Source organism: Caretta caretta, chromosome 23, assembly GCF_965140235.1.
Source record: "Caretta caretta isolate rCarCar2 chromosome 23, rCarCar1.hap1, whole genome shotgun sequence".
Taxonomy (NCBI): Eukaryota; Metazoa; Chordata; order Testudines; family Cheloniidae; genus Caretta; species Caretta caretta.
Window position 1 is genome coordinate 3,253,583 of NC_134228.1, and position 16,218 is coordinate 3,269,800.

The window sequence follows — 16,218 nt, forward strand, 5'->3', positions numbered from 1 at the left end:
GTGGTGAAGCCAGAGATCCCAGCATACAGCATCCATTAGCTCACTTGCTCCCATCCGTGAATTAAGCGGCTCCGTGGGGCTCTGATTTTCTTAATGTCCCCCTGGGGTACTTTTAATTATTATTTATATCATGGTAACGTCTAGAGGTTCCAACCAAGATCAGGGCCCCGTTGTGCCGAGCGCTGCCCAGACCCCGACCGAGATCAGGGCCTCATTGTGCCGGGTGCTGCTCAGAACGTGACCGAGATCAGGGCCCCCCGTTGTGCCGGGTGCTGCTCAGAACGTGACTGAGATCAGGGCCCCCTGTTGTGCTGGGTACTTCAGAGGCACAGTAAGAAACAAGCCCTTGTCCCAAAGAACGCACAATGCTTATAGACAAGGGGAGGATCATTATGCCCATTTTACAGATGCAGAAACCAAGGCCCTGAGAGCTGCCAGGACTTCTCCAAGGTCACACAAGAAGCCTGTGGCCGGAGCAGATCTTAGGTATTCCCATCACACAGTATCTGAGTCACTCACCATTGTCAATGTACTTATCCTGCCAAGCTCCTGCTAAGACAGGGGAAGGTTTTTATCTCCACTGTACTGCAGGGGAACCCGAGGCACAGAGCAGCCTGGCATACGGTCACACAGGGAGTTTGTGGGTAGAGCAGGGTCCTGAACCCACATCTCCAGTGGCTGTTTTAACCTTCGTTCTGCCAGTGTCACGCCTTGAAACTCCCACTGCAACGTGCCGCTCACCCCCATCACATGATCGAAACAGAAAACCCTGGCATCGAAACAGACACGACACGAAGGAAAGCTGGCGGGTCGGAGTCTGGTTTTCACTGTGCTTTATTGGTCCACAGAGCTGGCTACACAAGGACAGGGATCTAAAAAAACCAAAAACAACCCCCCCCCCCCAAACCCCAACACCTGATAGACCAGGCCATCAAGCAGCTACACAGCATCAGCACCTGCAAGAGATGCGCTCATGGCCTACGGGGAGGGTGCCGGGGGAAGAGAGTCCTCCAGCTTGAATGGGAGGTGGGGGGAGAAATCAGCAAAAAACCCAAAGTGAAAAGCCCGAGAGACCAGGATTGGGAGGATCGGGGCCGCCAGAGGCGCCAGGTCCGAGGGATCTCGCTTTAGGAATGTAGCTAGGGAATGTAACCACTGCTTTGTGTTACCTATGGATGGGGTGTGTGTGTATGAATGAGTGAGAAAGACCCCTGCAGCTAATACAATAGGCTTCTCTCTGCATCCCCTGCCTAACATACAGGACGTGTCTGTGTTTTGTCGCCCCGCAGCGAGGATCAGGCTACGGCTGCAGCCTGCCAAGCTCCCAAGCCTGTACTTATGGGGCGACAGGAGGTGGGTTCCTGCTGCGTGGGACAGAGCAGACCCTTACAGACACTTCTGGGGTCAAACTCGTCCTGTCTCCTCTCTGATGCCCCTAGAAGTCTCCAGACTCTGAGGGCAGGACGGCTGCGGGGACGTTCAGGTCAGACCAGACCAGGCTTCTTGCGTGCGAAGAGACCTCTCCTAATTACCTCGCCTTTCTATGAGTGATGAGCTGTGTGTGACCGACCTCTGGGGCTGCAGGCCTTCCCCCCGTCACATCCCGGGCCAGGAGAGGCTGGGTCCCTGTCTATAGCCCAGCAGGAATCACAGAATCTGAGGATTGGAAGGGACCTCAGGAGGTCATCTAGTCCAAGCCCCTGCTCAAAGCAGGACCAATCCCCAGTTTTTGCCCCAGATCCCTAAATGGCCCCCTCAAGAATTGAACTCACAACCCTGGGTTTAGCAGGCCAGTGCTCAAACCACTGAGCTACCCCTCCCCCCTTAATCACACCTCGCTCCCCTGGTCTGCCGTGGAAACTCAGCAGCCCCCTTCGCTGAGGCGGGATCCGGCACCCGCACCTCCCCACCGGGGCGACGGGAGCGGGAAAGCCCAGGTGGGACAGACGCACAGAGCCCTGGGCCTTGACCTCATCAGCCAGGCCAGCTGGGTACACGTCAGCTGTACCTTCTCCAGCTGACCCCGCCCGCCCCCCGCTATGCAGGCCCCCTGCCCCTCGGCTTTCCTGGTGCTACTGCGGCTGCCTCCCCCCATCTCCCCTCCACCTCCAGGCCTCCCGTGGGCCCGACAGGCTGAGCGCGTCTGGCTGCTGGTGAAAATGACCCCTTGGGAGGCGGGCAGAGCTGACCCCTGAGCCCAAAGCGATGGTTGGGTGTCGGGGGCGGAGGGGTCAGGGAAACCGAGGTTTCGAGGACCAGGCAGAGCCGCCGGGTCCCACGAGGCTGCGTGTTAACTGCCAGAGTCCGGCTTGCCCAGTGGGTGGGGAGCCAGGCAGGTTCCCCCCCTGGCACCGGAGGGTCCCCTCTTTCTGTCCCTTCTTTGGTGCCCCACAGGGGGTCTGCATTAAAGAAGAGGCCACAAGTGAAATAAACTTCTCCCTCTTGGGCCCTGGGGGTTGGGGGGGGGGGGAACGGCAGAGAATAGCCACAGCACAGTGCGCTCTGGCCACACCCCATAGCCACCCCCTCTGGGTCCTGGGGGGCAGAGGTTAGCCACAGCGCAGCGTGGCTATTCACCCTTTATACCACGCCAGCTGCGGGCAGTTCTCAGGGGGACATTCCTACCCACTCGGTACCCCCAGAGCGCACAGTTGCTGAGATCTAGGGTGCCCCCCCCCAACATCTCTCGCCCTCCATTGCTGGGGAGGGATGTTTACTGCATGGAGTGGGTGGGGAGGGTAGGTTGGAGGGTTGGTTATTTTCCTTGGCCTCAGGTCGGGCTGGGTCCCTGACGGAGTGGTGGGGGGGCGTGGGGAGCAGATAGAAAATCACAAGCTCTGAGGCTTTGATAACAGTCCACAGCCGAGTGGAAGAGGAGAGGAGGGATATATACAGAGAAAGCACATGTGTGGGGGTGCCGGGGCGGGGGGTGACTCTTAAAGGGGCGGCCGCCCCTTTGTCCCCCTCCCACGGCTCCCTGCTCCCCTAAGGGGGCTGGGGAGGTCATCCTCTCTTCAGCTCCCGCAGCTTCTCCGCCACCTTCTTCAGTGCATGCTCTATCTGTTCCAGATTCTCCAGCTCCCGTTCCTGGATGGAGAGAAAGCAAGAGGGGCCGTGAGGATGGGGGACCCCCCAGGGCTCATCCCTACCACCCCCCAGGCCTTTCGTTTATCGCCCCCCAAAACCGGGCTTTGCACCTCTGGCTGCCCAGGTGCATTCTGGGATCCCCACAGCACCTATCCCACAATGCTCAGTGCTGGGAGCGCAGGGGCGTTTGGGCCAATCGTCCACATGGCCATGGGTGGGGGGAGGATGGAGCGAGGAGGCCCAACTGACCCCAATGCGCTTGCAATGCTGCAGGCTGCCCCGTATCCCCTCCACCCAGCTGGCCCTGCAGCTGCGGAGCCAGGTGGGAAACTTTGCAGGGTTCGTCACGAGGAGGAAACAGAGACCTTGGGAGGCGCGTAGCGAAAAATGGGAGAGCCCCACCGCAGAAGAGCCCATAGCCCCGGGTCAGAGCACTGAGCTGGGAATCCAGCATCTGGCCCCTGCTCAGCTTGATTTGGAGCAGGGACTCGAACCTGGATCTGGCCCATGCCAGCTGGTGGCCTTAGCCACCGGGCTACTGACGCTGGGGCACGGCGTCCCCTGGTTCTGACCACAAATTCCCTCCTGGGACGCTGACAAAACTTGGGTGGCAACTGGGCCGTTCCACTGAAAAATTCCCAGCCGGCTCCTTTCCGCCCACGGAGGGCCAGACCCCCGGGGCTCCCGAAGGCCGTGGGAGCTGGAGGTATGCAGGGAAGATTTTTTTCATGGGCACAAAGGCCGTTTAGCTGTCCACCTCCTGGCTTTCAGCTGCTCAGTCCTGAGAGCTGGCAGGCTCCCAGGCTGGAGGCTACCCCCAGGATCACTAGCCATGTAGCCCATGGAAAAGGGCTAAGTGCTGACCTTGTCCTTCTTGGCCTCCCTCTCTTCTTCCTCTTCCTCCTCCTCCTCCTCTTCCTCTTCTTCCTCCTCTTCCGCCTCCTCCTGGTGGCCCCAGTGCTTGCCCTTCAGGTGTCCCGCCTCGTCCTCATGGTGCCTCTTCTTCAGCGCGTGGCCGGGTGGCCCGTGGTGGTGGCTGTGCCTCTCCTCCCCCTCCTTCCACAGCTGCCCATCCCCGCGGAGGTGGCTCTTCGAGTTGGAGATTTTAACGCCCTTCTCCTCTGCCTCAAACTGGGCCGTCTCCTCGTCACTGGCCTTCTCGGCCATCCGCTTAGCTGGGCCGCCTTTCTGCTGGGCCGGGCCCGATCGCTTTTCCTCTTCCTCCTCCTCTTCCTCTTCCTCCTCCTCCTCCTCTTCCTCCTGCTCCCAGTCCTCTAGCTCCCCGCGGTGCCGGCCTCCATGGTGGTATGGCAGCTCCTCCTCTGAACTGTCCTCTTGGCTGAAGTGCCTCTTGGCTGGCGGCCCCGTTTTCTTGCTGGCCCTGGGGCCCCGGGTCTCCCGCAGCTTGGGCGATGCCCGCCTCACCTCCTCGTGCCTCCTCTTCCTCTCCTCCTCCTCTTCCTCGCCCTCAAGGATCTCTTTGGCCTCCTCCTCCACCTGGGTGCTGTCCTTCCCTTGCGAGACCTTCTCCTCCTTCACCTTCTCCTCAATCTTCTCCGTCTTCTCATACTCCTCCTTCCGGGCCTCGCCCTCCTTCTCCTCCATCGTCTCGGAGGCGGCCGAGCTATGCTGGAGGGACTTGTCCTGCTTCCTCAGCTCGTCCCCCACGGGGCCCTCCTCTGGCTCGTGCCAGGCGCCGCGGCTCGGGTGGTGGTGGGCATTCTCTAGGGGCAGAGAGGAGAACAGTGAGCTGTTCCCACCTCGTGGCAGTCCTGACCCCATTGGGGATGGGTGGACACAGGCCAGGGGACCCCATTCACACAGCAAGGCCCGTGTCCACAAACTGCCCATGCACCCTGGTCCCCCATCGTCCGGGTGCCCCAGCCCTACCCCGTCTCCAGACACCTCTCCCTTGGCTTCTCCGCTCGGAGTGTCAGCTTTGGTGGCGAGTGGGATATTGCCCTAATGCCCTGTATCCCTTTCCCTGATCCCCCCCAGCCAGGTCCCCTCCACACGCACTAGGGTTGGATGAAACTGGGGTCCCCTCCAGGGGGTGCCACCTCCAATCCGGCCTCAGGACAGGGGACTGGCTGCCTCAAGGAGGTGGGGAGTGGGAGCCAAGGGCCTTTCCCCTCTCGCGGGTGCCGGTTCTGATCCAGCCCTAGGGTGGGGAAACTTGCTGGCCTGGGGGGCGGAGAATGGGACATGGGGACTTTCCCCTCTAGGGTGCACCAGCTCTGATCTGGCCCCAGGGCAGGAGCGTGGGTGGCTCGGCGGGTGGGGGGGCAGGGAATGGGACATGGTGCCTTTCCCCTTTAGGGGGCACCAGCTCTGATCTGGCCAGAGGGTAGGAGGACTGAGTGGCTCAGCGGGGGCAGGGGCACGGTGTTTTTCCCATCTCCAGGGCGCTGGCTCTGATCTGGCCCCAGCGTGGGGGGCTGGATGAGTCAGAGGGGGCAGAGAATGGGATTTGGAGCTTTTCCGCTCCAGGGGCTGCCACCTATTTTCCAGATTCAGGTTGGCAACAGAGCCAGGAATAGGACCCAGGCGTCCTGACTCCTCGTGCGGTCACTGTAATTCGTGCAGGGAGGGTGGGATGGGGGCCAAGGCAGGTACCTTCGTGGACCAGCTCCTTCAGCTCCTTCAGCAGGTAGTGATGGTGCAGCATGGCCAGGACCCGCTCGTCTGGAAGAGACAACAGGTGAACCCCCTTATGAGCTTGTGCCCAATTGGTGCCCTCGGGCAAACGACCTGCCCTGGTCGTGGGCTAGGAACGAGCCGCAGCCACGTGCAGTGGTATCACTGAGCTGCCTTTCACCCGCAAGGACCGTCTCGTGCAGAGACAGGTGGGAAAACCTGTCCCGAGTGCAAGGTAATTCTGGGGGAGGGGGAGATTAACTAAGTGAATTAAGGTAGCGCCCCGAGTTCTCTGAGCAGTGCTAGGTGATGTACACACATAGCATGAAAAGCTGGTTCCCGATTACAGTCAGATTCCCAGTGTTTCACTTCCACTTCACTTCCACTTCACTTGCTAAGGGGAGAGTCTCAGGGGGCTTTTTCCCACCCCCCCCCCCACCAAGGCCCCTGGTTGCTCCCAGGGCAGCCCAGAGGAATCTGAGAGCAATCAGGAGCTGCCTTCTAAGTCTCTTCCATCAGAGATGGGACTGAGTCCTTGCTGAGCTGTGGGGGGTGTTCAGATCTGTATCCGGCTCTGCTTTCCCCAGGAGCTGATGGCCACATCCCGGGGCACTCACCTTCTTTCAGGATCTTCAGGCAGTCGCTGGCGACCGAAACCGGGCTAGGTTTGGCCAGGGTGTCAGCCAGAACTTCCGTGATGCATTTGATGACCTGGCCGGGGGGGATGGTAAGAGTGAATTTGGGTTTACAATGACAACACACCAAAGATCCCCTCAGGGTTTCACCACCTCTCCCATGGCTGTCAACTTCCGACAGGTCAGGGCCAGCGTGATCGGAAAACGGGAGGGCCATCACACGGCTGCAATGAATGGAGGTTATATTTTTACGAGCCACCGGAATGCCTCAGGTTCCCTGTGGTGTTCGTACGGCCGCCCACTGAGCGCCACCAGGAACGAGGGGCTAGCAGAAGCGTCCGCTGCTCTGTCTGAGCTGGAATCAGACAGCTAAACCAAGGACCAGCCTGAGTCAACGCGGGTGAGCGGAGGAGCCGGAAGATAGATCCGATGGTTGAGACTTTGACATAGCAATTTCCAGCACCGCTCTGCAGGGAAGCAGAGGAGAACAGCAGCTGGAAAGAAAGGAAAGCCCAGATCCCAGGAATCCAGGACAGTGGGAAATGCTGGTTTGTTTGTTTTTTTCTCCCGACAAGGCCAAAACCCAAAACTTCTTTAGGAAGTGACCATGGTGCAGCATGGGCGATGTAGTCTGGCTGGGGAGTAAGGTTCATGAGGAGAATGGGGTGTGGGAGGGGGGTGAAAGCATACAACTGCCATGGGGCACTGTGTCGACCTACAGTGATGCATTTCCCGGCAGGAAAGACGCCGCCAAAATGGATCTTTTCCCAGGGAGAATTTCACTTGAGAGGAAACCCTGCTTTCCGACGGGAAACCGTTTCGTTCTACATTTTCGCAGCCGCCCGAGTCCTGACAACGTTGGCCGGGGCTCTGTGGCGACTTATGCGGCATCGCGAACAAAGAGCTGACATAATCAGCGTTCTTAACAAATAATAATCCCGAGCACGGGGGGTCTCATCCCTTGTCTTTCTGAGGCCCCCCCCCAACATGCGATAAAAACTCCACAGCCCAGCTGTGCCACAAGAACTGGTTTCCTGCCTATAAAAGCCAGGGCGGCGTTAGGGGGTGGGAAGCGGGGCAGTTGCTCGGGCCCCACATCACAGGGGGCACCGCAAAACTAAGTTGCTTAGACTGCAGCTTCAGCCTTCGGTGGTGGGGCTCGGGGTCCTGGGCTGCAGTCCCTTCCGGTGAGGCTTTGGCTTTCTGCTCCGGTCCCTAGAGAGTCTAATGCCGGCCCCCCTGAAACCAGCTCGCGACCCCCCAGACCCCTGGTTGAGAACCACTGCCCTAGCGCTTGTCATGGGCAGATCCCAAAGCCCTTTCCAAAGGAGGCCAGCATCGTTTCTGCCATTTTACAGCGGGGAAACTGAGGCACGCAGCTGGACCACGACTTCCCCAGCAAGTTGAACCAGGAAGAGAACCCGAATCTGCTGAGTCCTGTTCCGATGTGCCATCCACTCGCTTACGCTGCCTCTCATGCGCTTATAGACGCCCATACGCACCTGAGAACACTCAGTGGCGCGGGGAGAAGAAAGAGGAAGACGATGGGAGAGAATTGCTATGAATGATTTGTGTTACGGTAGCAGCTACGGACCCCAGCCCAAATCAGGTCCCCATCGCGCCAGGCGCTGCACAATCATCCCCTCCCCCTAACAGCATCCAGGCACATTGCCAACTCTCCAGAATTTCGGGGGACTCTTGAGATATTTGCTGATTTCTCGCCAGCCCCAGATCCTGGAATCACGTGAATTCCTCAGAAGCTCATGGAATCATAGAAACATCGGGTTGGAAGGGACCGTGAGAGGTCACTGTATCCAGCCCCCTGCACAAACTTAGCCCATCCCTGACAAGGGTTTGTTCTTAAAAACCTCCAATGACGGGGATCCCACATCCGCTCTTGGGAGCCTGCTCCAGAGCTTCACTCCCCTGGGAGTTAGAAAGTTTGTCCTGATAGCTCACCGCTGAAGATTGAGCCCATTGCTTCTTGTCCTACCTCCAGCGGCCCGTGGAGAAAAATGGATCCTTGTCTCCTTTATAACAGCCCTTAACCTACTGGAAGACTTCTCAGGACCCCTCTCAGCCTTCTTGTGTCAACACTAAACATGCCCACGTGTTTTTGTCCTCGGCCAATTTTCAGGAAATAGAAAACCCGCCTGGTGTTAGGGAAAAGCCTTGAGCATGTGAACCTTACACCGGTCAAACAGCGCAGGGTAAATCAAAGGAGCTGAAAGTTTAGTTAAAAAAATCTCATGGTTTTTAAGACCAATCTCGTGAGTTTTGAATGTTTGAGGTTGGCAGCACCATAAACAGACAAGACAGACAAATGCACAAAGAGAGAGGCCCCACGGGTCTGGGGAAAGACCCCAGGTGTCCTGTGTCCTGGCCTCTCTACTGCACTGTTCCTGAAGCAGGGACCCCAGTTTAACCCCGTCAGGCGTCTTGTTCATTTCAGTGGAAATGTTGGGTTTGGTCCGTTTTCTTTTTCTTCCTTCCTGTGTTTTTTTTTTTTCTTACCTTTTCATCTTCCTCCGAGAGCTGGGTGGACAATGGCAGTGAATCGGCTGCAAAATAAAAGAGGTGAGGCAATCTATTATTACGGGCTTTCATTAGTCGGCAACACAATCGCTAGAACGCAGTCCCTCTACCGCTTCCCGGGTGTTTCCGTGATTAGGGGTACTGCAGTAACTCATTAGAGGCTCCAGTTGAGCCTGGGGCTGCCTTGTGCGAGGTGCTGCATAGACACATAGTAAGAGACAGTCCCTGCCCCCAAAATCTTATGAGCTAAACAGACAACTCAAAGAAAGGGAAACTGAGGCACGCAAATTTTTTTTAAAAACTTTGTCCAGGATCAGACAGGCACTCTCTGGGAGAGGGTTGTAGCCTAGTAGATTAGAGTAGGGGGTGGAGAGCTGGGAGTCAGGACTCCTGAGTTCTAATCCCCACTCTGGGAGGGGGAGGGAGGTCTCGGAGTTAGAACCGTGGGGACAGGGGATCAGGGACGCCTGGGTTCTATTTCCAGCTCTGCCAGACTTGACTAGGTAACTTTGGGGCAAGCCGCTGCCCTGCTCTGTGCCTCAGTTTCCCCACCTGTAAAAATTGGGATGCAAGTTCTAACCCCCTGAAGTGTTGAGATCTGGGCATGACCCGCGAGGTATATAAATAAAGCGTACACTCACACCACTCGTTACGTGTATTAGGGTAGCACCTAGAGGCCCTGACTGAGGCCAGGGCCTTGTTGTATTATCCATTGTGCAGACACACAGAGAGAATAAAGAGTTCACAGGCTATATTGATAACAAGCGGAAGGGGAAACCGAGACATGGATGCAGCGTTTAGCTCTGATCAACGCCTGTAGGGGAATCTGGGGTTGAACTGAAGCCCGAGTTAGTAACACACCTTTGGTTGCAGTGTGGACACACCCAGAGGAGGCCTCCCCCCGAGGTCACACACCCTACCACTAGATCAGCCTCCCCCGCAGGGTCATTCATTACAGACCCACAACTCATGAGTGCCTAATGGCATGAGGAATCCAGGCTCAGACTAAGTCAGCTGACAATCAAGGTGGAAAAAAAAACATTCCCTGCCCATCTACTTACCCCTCGCTTAGCACACGCTGTTACCTACGCAGTGGTTCTGCCTTCCAGATGCTAACCACCCTCCAGGCACCAATTACTTTCCCTTCCTTTTTTTTTGGCTCCCTGAAACAGCTGCACTTCATGCAGTTTTAATGCACCAGGCTCTGCCACCGCCGGGGAGAGAAAAGCTTCTTTCTCTGGCTGCGTGATCGCCGCCATCATCGTAATGAGGTCCCCGCAGGGGCTGCTGGCAGAACAGCAAGATCTCGGGCAAAATAAATGACCAGGCTTTTGTTTCTTTGTGAAGAGCGAAGCAACCTGAGTAATTGAAGGCCGGCGGGTTTGCAGGCAGACAGGTGTGTTGCTTTTGGAACAATGAGGGGAAAATAGAAGGGTTGACAGTATTCTTGTCAGCAAGTTAAAGAAGTATGGGCTGGACAAATGCACTGTAAGGTGGGTAGAAAATTGGCTCGATTGTCAGGCTCAATGGGTAGTGATCAATGGCTCCATGTCTAGTTGGCAGCCAGTATTAAGTGGAGTGCCCCAAGGGTCGGTCCTGGGGCCGGTTTTGTTCAATATCTTCATAAATGATCTGGAGGATGGTGTGGATTGAACCCTCAGCAAGTTTGCAGACGACACTAAACTAGGAGGAGTGGTAGATACGCTGGAGGGCAGGGATAGGATACAGAGGGACCTAGACAAATTGGAGGATTGGGCCAAAAGAAATCTGATGAGGTTCAACAAGGACAAGTGCAGAGTCCTGCACTTAGGACGGAAGAACCCAATGCACAGCTACAGACTAGGGACCGAATGGCTAGGCAGCAGTTCTGCAGAAAAGGACCTAGGGGTGACAGTGGACGAGAAGCTGGATATGAGTCAGCAGAGTGCCCTTGTAGCCAAGAAGGCCAATGGCATTTTGGGATGTATAAGTAGGGGCATTGCCAGCAGATCGAGGGACGTGATCATTCCCCTCTATTCGACATTGGTGAGGCCTCATCTGGAGTACTGTGTCCAGTTTTGGGCCCCACACTGCAAGAAGGATGTGGAAAAATTGGAGAGAGTCCAGCGGAGGGCAACAAAAATGATTAGGGGACTGGAACACATGACTTATGAGGAGAGGCTGAGGGAACTGAGGATGTTTAGTCTGCGGAAGAGAAGAATGAGGGGGGATTTGATAGCTGCTTTCAACAACCTGAAAGGGGGTTCCAAAGAGGATGGCTCTAGACTGTTCTCAGTGGTAGCAGATGACAGAACAAGGAGTAATGGTCTCAAGTTGCAGTGGGGGAGATTTAGGTTGGATATTAGGAAAAACTTTTTCACGAGGAGGGTGGTGAAACACTGGAATGCGTTACCTAGGGAGGTGGTGGAATCTCCTTCCTTAGAAGTTTTTAAGGTCAGGCTTGACAAAGCCCTGGCTGGGATGATTTAATTGGGGATTGGTCCTGCTTTGAGCAGGGGGTTGGACTAGATGACCTCCTGAGGTCCCTTCCAACCCTGATATTCTATGATTCTATGGTTGGGGGGGAAAGAAAAAGAAAAGAAAAGAAAAGAAAAGAAAGAGTACAGACCACCCACTGATGGCACATCCGTGGGAATCAAACCCTCTTCCTTGTTAAAAGCATAGGTCTCTATCGCTTGAGCGAAACGATTAGCCCCATCAGTTGCTAGCAGCAGTAGGCTGTTATCCTCATATGTGAACCAGCCACTAGAGGGGGCTGCATCACACACCGGTAACGTCGCTGTGGAGTCAGAGCTGTGGAATAGCAATAGCGCCCCCTTGTGGCCAAAGGAGGCTGACGCTGGTGGAGTCTCACGGCCCCCGAGGATGAAGCTGCCCGGCTTTGCACAGGCCCCGGCGTGCCAGGCCAGCGGTGTGGCCTTCCTCAAACGCTCTGCACCTGCCAACGCACCAGAGCTCGCGCCATGCAGATTGCAAATCCAGGCACCTCAGGGCCTGATCCAAAACCCGGTGGAAAGATTCCCCCGCCCCACCCCCAGGAACCCCCCGGCGCTTGATGGCTCTGCAGAGTGGATCCAATGTGCCCTTCTGTGGCGGGGGCAGAGCAGGTGGTAAAGGGCTGGGGGGGGGCTGCATGCCCCAGCAGCAGGTGCCCACCTATTATTAGCTGCATTTAGCCCAGGGCATATCCTCAGCTGTTCCGGGAGGGCAGGCTGCCCGCTCACGACACCCGGCAGGTGGACGCTGACACCAGCAGGGACCCAGCACCAGTGGGTGCGGGAAAGGGCCAAGCAGGGGTGGGGGGCCGGACCCCGGCATGGACGTTTCAGGGCAGCAGGCGGCTGCATTCCCTGGGACAGCGGGAGGGCAGAATCCCTGCGCCGGTCACAGTTACACTGGGGCAAATCAGCTTGGAACCTGGCCCCCAGGTAGCATAGGATTTGATCCCCGGCTCCCCCGGGAGGGAAGTGGGGTCTCGCGGTTAGAGCAGGGAGGGGCGGGGAGGGGGGCCAGGACTCCTGGGTTCTATCCCAGCTCTGGGAGGGGAGTGGGGCCTAGTGGCTAGAGCAGGGGGGTCTGGGAGCCAGGACTCCTGGGTTCTATCCCCAGCTCTGGGAGGGGAGGGGAAGGGGGGGTCTAGTGGTTAGAGCAGTGGGGTTGGGGCTGGCAGTCAAGACTCCTGGGTTCTATTTTCAGCTCTGACATTGACTTGCAGTTCGACCTGGACTAAGTCATTTCATCTCCATGGGGGCCGAATGATACTGACAACCCCCGCCCCCACGTGGGGGATCTCCCTGGTGGAAAGGAGCTGTTGATGTGCTGGGTGTCCTCCAGCCCCTGCTCTCCTACTCTAGCTGCCCCCAGACCCTCAGGCTGAGAACTTGGGGGGCCACCCCCCACCCTCCTTATATAGGGCGCCCTGCAATTGTGGGGCCCTTCAGCTCTCCATCTCCTGTAGCCAGCGTTGGCGTGCAGCCCCTGGATCCTTTTACCCCAGCCCTGAGTGGGGCGCAGGCTGGCCCCTGTTCACACAGGGGCTGGGACAAAGATTCTCCCTTGCAGGCGTCTTCCTCCCTAGCGTCTGCTGCTCCTTGGCACCCAGGTGCTGCACAGACCCGGGGGGATCTTTGCTTTAATATTAGGGGTATTGCAGCAGCAGCTAGAGGCTCAAACCAGGATCTGGCCCCCAGTCACACCAGGTGCTGCACAGACCCGTCCACACACACACTTGTCAGAGAGGGGGGCCTTCCTTGTGCTGGATCTAGCATGGATCCTGCCCGAGATCAGGGACCCCCCATTGTGCCAGGCATTCCCCAGACCCTGACCGAGAGCAGAGCCCCCAGCCATGCCGGGTGAGGCACGGACATGGAGTGAGAGACAGTCCCTGCCCTGAAGAGCTTGCCATCTAAATAGACACAAAAAGGGGAAACTGAGGCACAGAGGGGGCAAGTGACTGGCTCAAGGTCCTGGAGCAGAGCTAGGCCCAGAACCCTGATTCGCAGGCTAGTGCCCCAGCTGGTTTTGGCCGAGGCCCTGTTTTGATAACCAAATGCTGGCCGGGTAGTGCGTTCCTGCTGTGGGGCCGAGAGACCCTACGTTTGGGATCTTCCTGCGAAAGCCAGACAAACACAAAGGGCAGCTCGTTCCATCCCAGCCCCTCTGTCTATACCCGAGTCCAATTCCTGCTAGCATTTGTATCTGAAACCCTTATACGTGGATAATTTCACCCAGCACTGAGATGCAGCCACCTCTGGGCTGGAGCACAGCAGCTGTTTTTACAGGGATCCCTCACCCACCGCTGCGATGCAGCCACCTCTGGGCTGGAGCACAGCAGCTGTTTCCACAGGCATCCCTCACCCCCTGCTGAAAAGCAGCCACAGAGCAAAGACGAATAATAATGCAAATAAGTCGGACCTGGCGCCTCCTATCTAACAGCTTCCTTATGCACAAGTCCCCCAGGGTGTGCTCCTTCCCTAGCACGTGCATTGATAATCCACCCCTCCAGGGGGCCCCGGGGTTGTCCCCCCACCCCACACACAGGCCAAACAATGGACTGCAGAAGGGGAGCCGTCGCTCTGGCACCTGGAGGCTGCAGCGAGGGACGCACCAGCCTTATATAATGAAATTATGTAATGCGGGAGGTAGCACGACGGGGCGGAGAAAGCAAGCGGCTGGGATCTAGCTGGAGGAAGCCTTGGCCCACCTAGCTCCGAAATCGGGGCTTCGCTCCTGAAAGCTTGGGCCTGATTCCGGGGTAAATCAGCAGCCGCCGGGGTGATGGCGGCAGGAGAACAGAAGGAGGCCCCTGGGCTTTTTAATGACTTTGACCTGGTCGGGGACTGCTGGGAAAGACTCAGGGGGTGCTAAGTGAAGTCTGCCCCCCCCGAAATTGATGTGAACCGAGCGCCGCTCTTTCGAATGCAACCGCAGGGGGAAGTTCCTCGGCCCTGCACGCAGATCTAGCGAGACAGGCGCACACGGGGGTGCAGATCGCCCCCCCAGATCTTCACGCACGCGGCCCCAGACCCACCAATCCCGGGCTGCAGGGACAGTTTGTACAGTTGCAGGTGCTGAGAGCCATGGAACCAAACTGTAAACCCGGCACATGATGGAAACCACATCAAGCCAGGGGGAGCTGCAGCACCCCCAGTTCCAGCCCTACGTGCACACGCTCGTGCGTACACAGATCTGTGCATGCAAAGGGGACACGGAGATCTGCACACACAATCTTACTCTCCCTCTGGTGCACCCCCATGACTGGACAGGCCTTTGGATTCACATCAGCATGTCTAGTCTGAAAGCAGCCCTTTCTTGCCCTGATCCGGTCCCCTCAGGCCCCGATCCGGATTTGCCTTGAAACCTTTTGACTAATTGCAAATTCTCCACCACGCAGGATCCCAGGAGATGGCCGGGGAAGCCGTCCCCTTCACAACTCAGGAGCGGGGGCGCAGCGTTTTGAGCGCCGGGATATTTAAGATGCAGCTCAGATATTCCTCTGCCAGATGCCTGGGGCAGGATGCTGTCTAGGGTGCTGAAATCCTTCAAACCCCCTCCACACCCGGGGCTTGGCACACACCGGCTGCTGCCAAGACGGCCTTTCATTTGGTGCCACCCAGCGTAAAACAGGACTTTGTCCCACTTCAAGCCGAGCTCCTCCTGCAGAATACCCCCAGCCAAAGAATAAAGCCGGCTGCTGGTGAGTGCGTGTGTGTTTTTTTCAATGCAGCATGTTCCCCAGATGGCAGGGAACATGGATTTCTGGCAGATCCCCCCAGGGAGGCCGCATTTTCCCAGGGGGCAAACAATCGCCACCTTCCCACGCCAGCCCCCTTTGAAAGAGAAATTGGCCACACGCTGTCCCAGCCCAGGCGGGATCTTCCCCAGAAGGCAGGAGAATGGGAAAGCAGGACTGACCCAAGCCAGAACACACAGTGGAAACTTACAATGATCAGACACATCAGGGCATGGAAGAGGCACTTGGGGGCACATTTACAAAGGTATCTGTGCATCTAAGACGCAAAGTTCGGCACCGAAGGGGATTTTCAAAAGCACCTAAGCAGACCAGGCACCTAACTCAGCTAGGCACTTCTGAAAACCCGCCTAGCTGTGTCTATCCCAGTCTGGGCCTTGCTTTGCTCGGCTCTTACCGTGCCAGCAGGACAGGAGCAAGACGGAGAGGCCGACGGCCTGCATGGTGCTCGGGTGGCGAGTCCCAAAGAGCTGCCCAAATTCTGCTGTTGACGACGGGTGTAAAACAAAGGCGGCGGGCTGGGAGCTCAGGAGCGAAGCGGGCTGCAGACGCGGGTTAGAAGGGGCTGGGGAGGCAGCCGCGGAACAGCTGGTCAGCCAAGGCCAGCGAACTTGCCCGAATCCCCACAGGTGCAGCCTTCGCGTGTGTGCGCGAGCGGCCCTGCCTCTGCATCTGAGGACAGGCAGCGGGATTTTAAATAGGAGGCAGGCTGCAAAGGAAGTGATGTCAGCTGCGGGGGGGGGGTCTCCCCCTCCTTTCCCTTCTGCACACTGGATTTATTCCAAGCCACCCCAGTGCCTAACCAAACCTGGCCAGCAAATAATCTAGCTTGCCTCTTCCCTAGCACACACTGGTCACTGGGCTTAAGGCCTGGGTTACCGAGGTAGCTAAAAGGTCTGGGCGGGCCAGATTCTGACCGGACCCTGGTGTAAATCAGGAGTGACTTTGTGGATCAGAGTCTATGTCCACACCAGGGGCTCTCAAGCTTTCCAGACCCCTTTCAGGAGGCTGATTTATCTTGCGTACCCCCAAGTTTCACCTCTCTGAAAAACGACTTGCTTACAAAACGAGACA

The 16,218-nt window shown here is 57.3% G+C and overlaps 1 protein-coding gene across 1 annotated transcript; it reads right to left on the reverse strand.

The window, feature by feature from the left end:
* Positions 1-816: 816 nt before the first annotated feature.
* On the reverse strand, positions 817-15,852 carry CCER2 (coiled-coil glutamate rich protein 2). The gene is made up of 6 exons (XM_048833274.2): positions 15,542-15,852; positions 8,874-8,920; positions 6,342-6,435; positions 5,704-5,772; positions 3,952-4,811; positions 817-3,087 (listed from the first exon to the last, which is right to left on the reverse strand). The coding sequence occupies exons 1-6, from the start codon at positions 15,585-15,587 to the stop codon at positions 3,004-3,006; spliced, it is 1,200 nt and encodes a 399-aa protein (XP_048689231.2). The 5' UTR covers positions 15,588-15,852; the 3' UTR covers positions 817-3,003.
* Between the last annotated feature and the right edge of the window lie 366 nt (positions 15,853-16,218).

Excerpts from the sequence above, each read along its gene's own strand:
- CCER2 (XM_048833274.2), bottom strand. The coding sequence starts at position 15,587 with ATGCAGGCCGTCGGCCTCTCCGTCTTGCTCCTGTCCTGCTGGCACG. Across the intron at positions 5,773-6,341 it reads CCTGAAGATCCTGAAAGAAG|ACGAGCGGGTCCTGGCCATG; the intron begins GTGAGTGCCCCG and ends TGTCTCTTCCAG. Across the intron at positions 3,088-3,951 it reads GGGAGGCCAAGAAGGACAAG|GAACGGGAGCTGGAGAATCT; the intron begins GTCAGCACTTAG and ends CTCTCCATCCAG.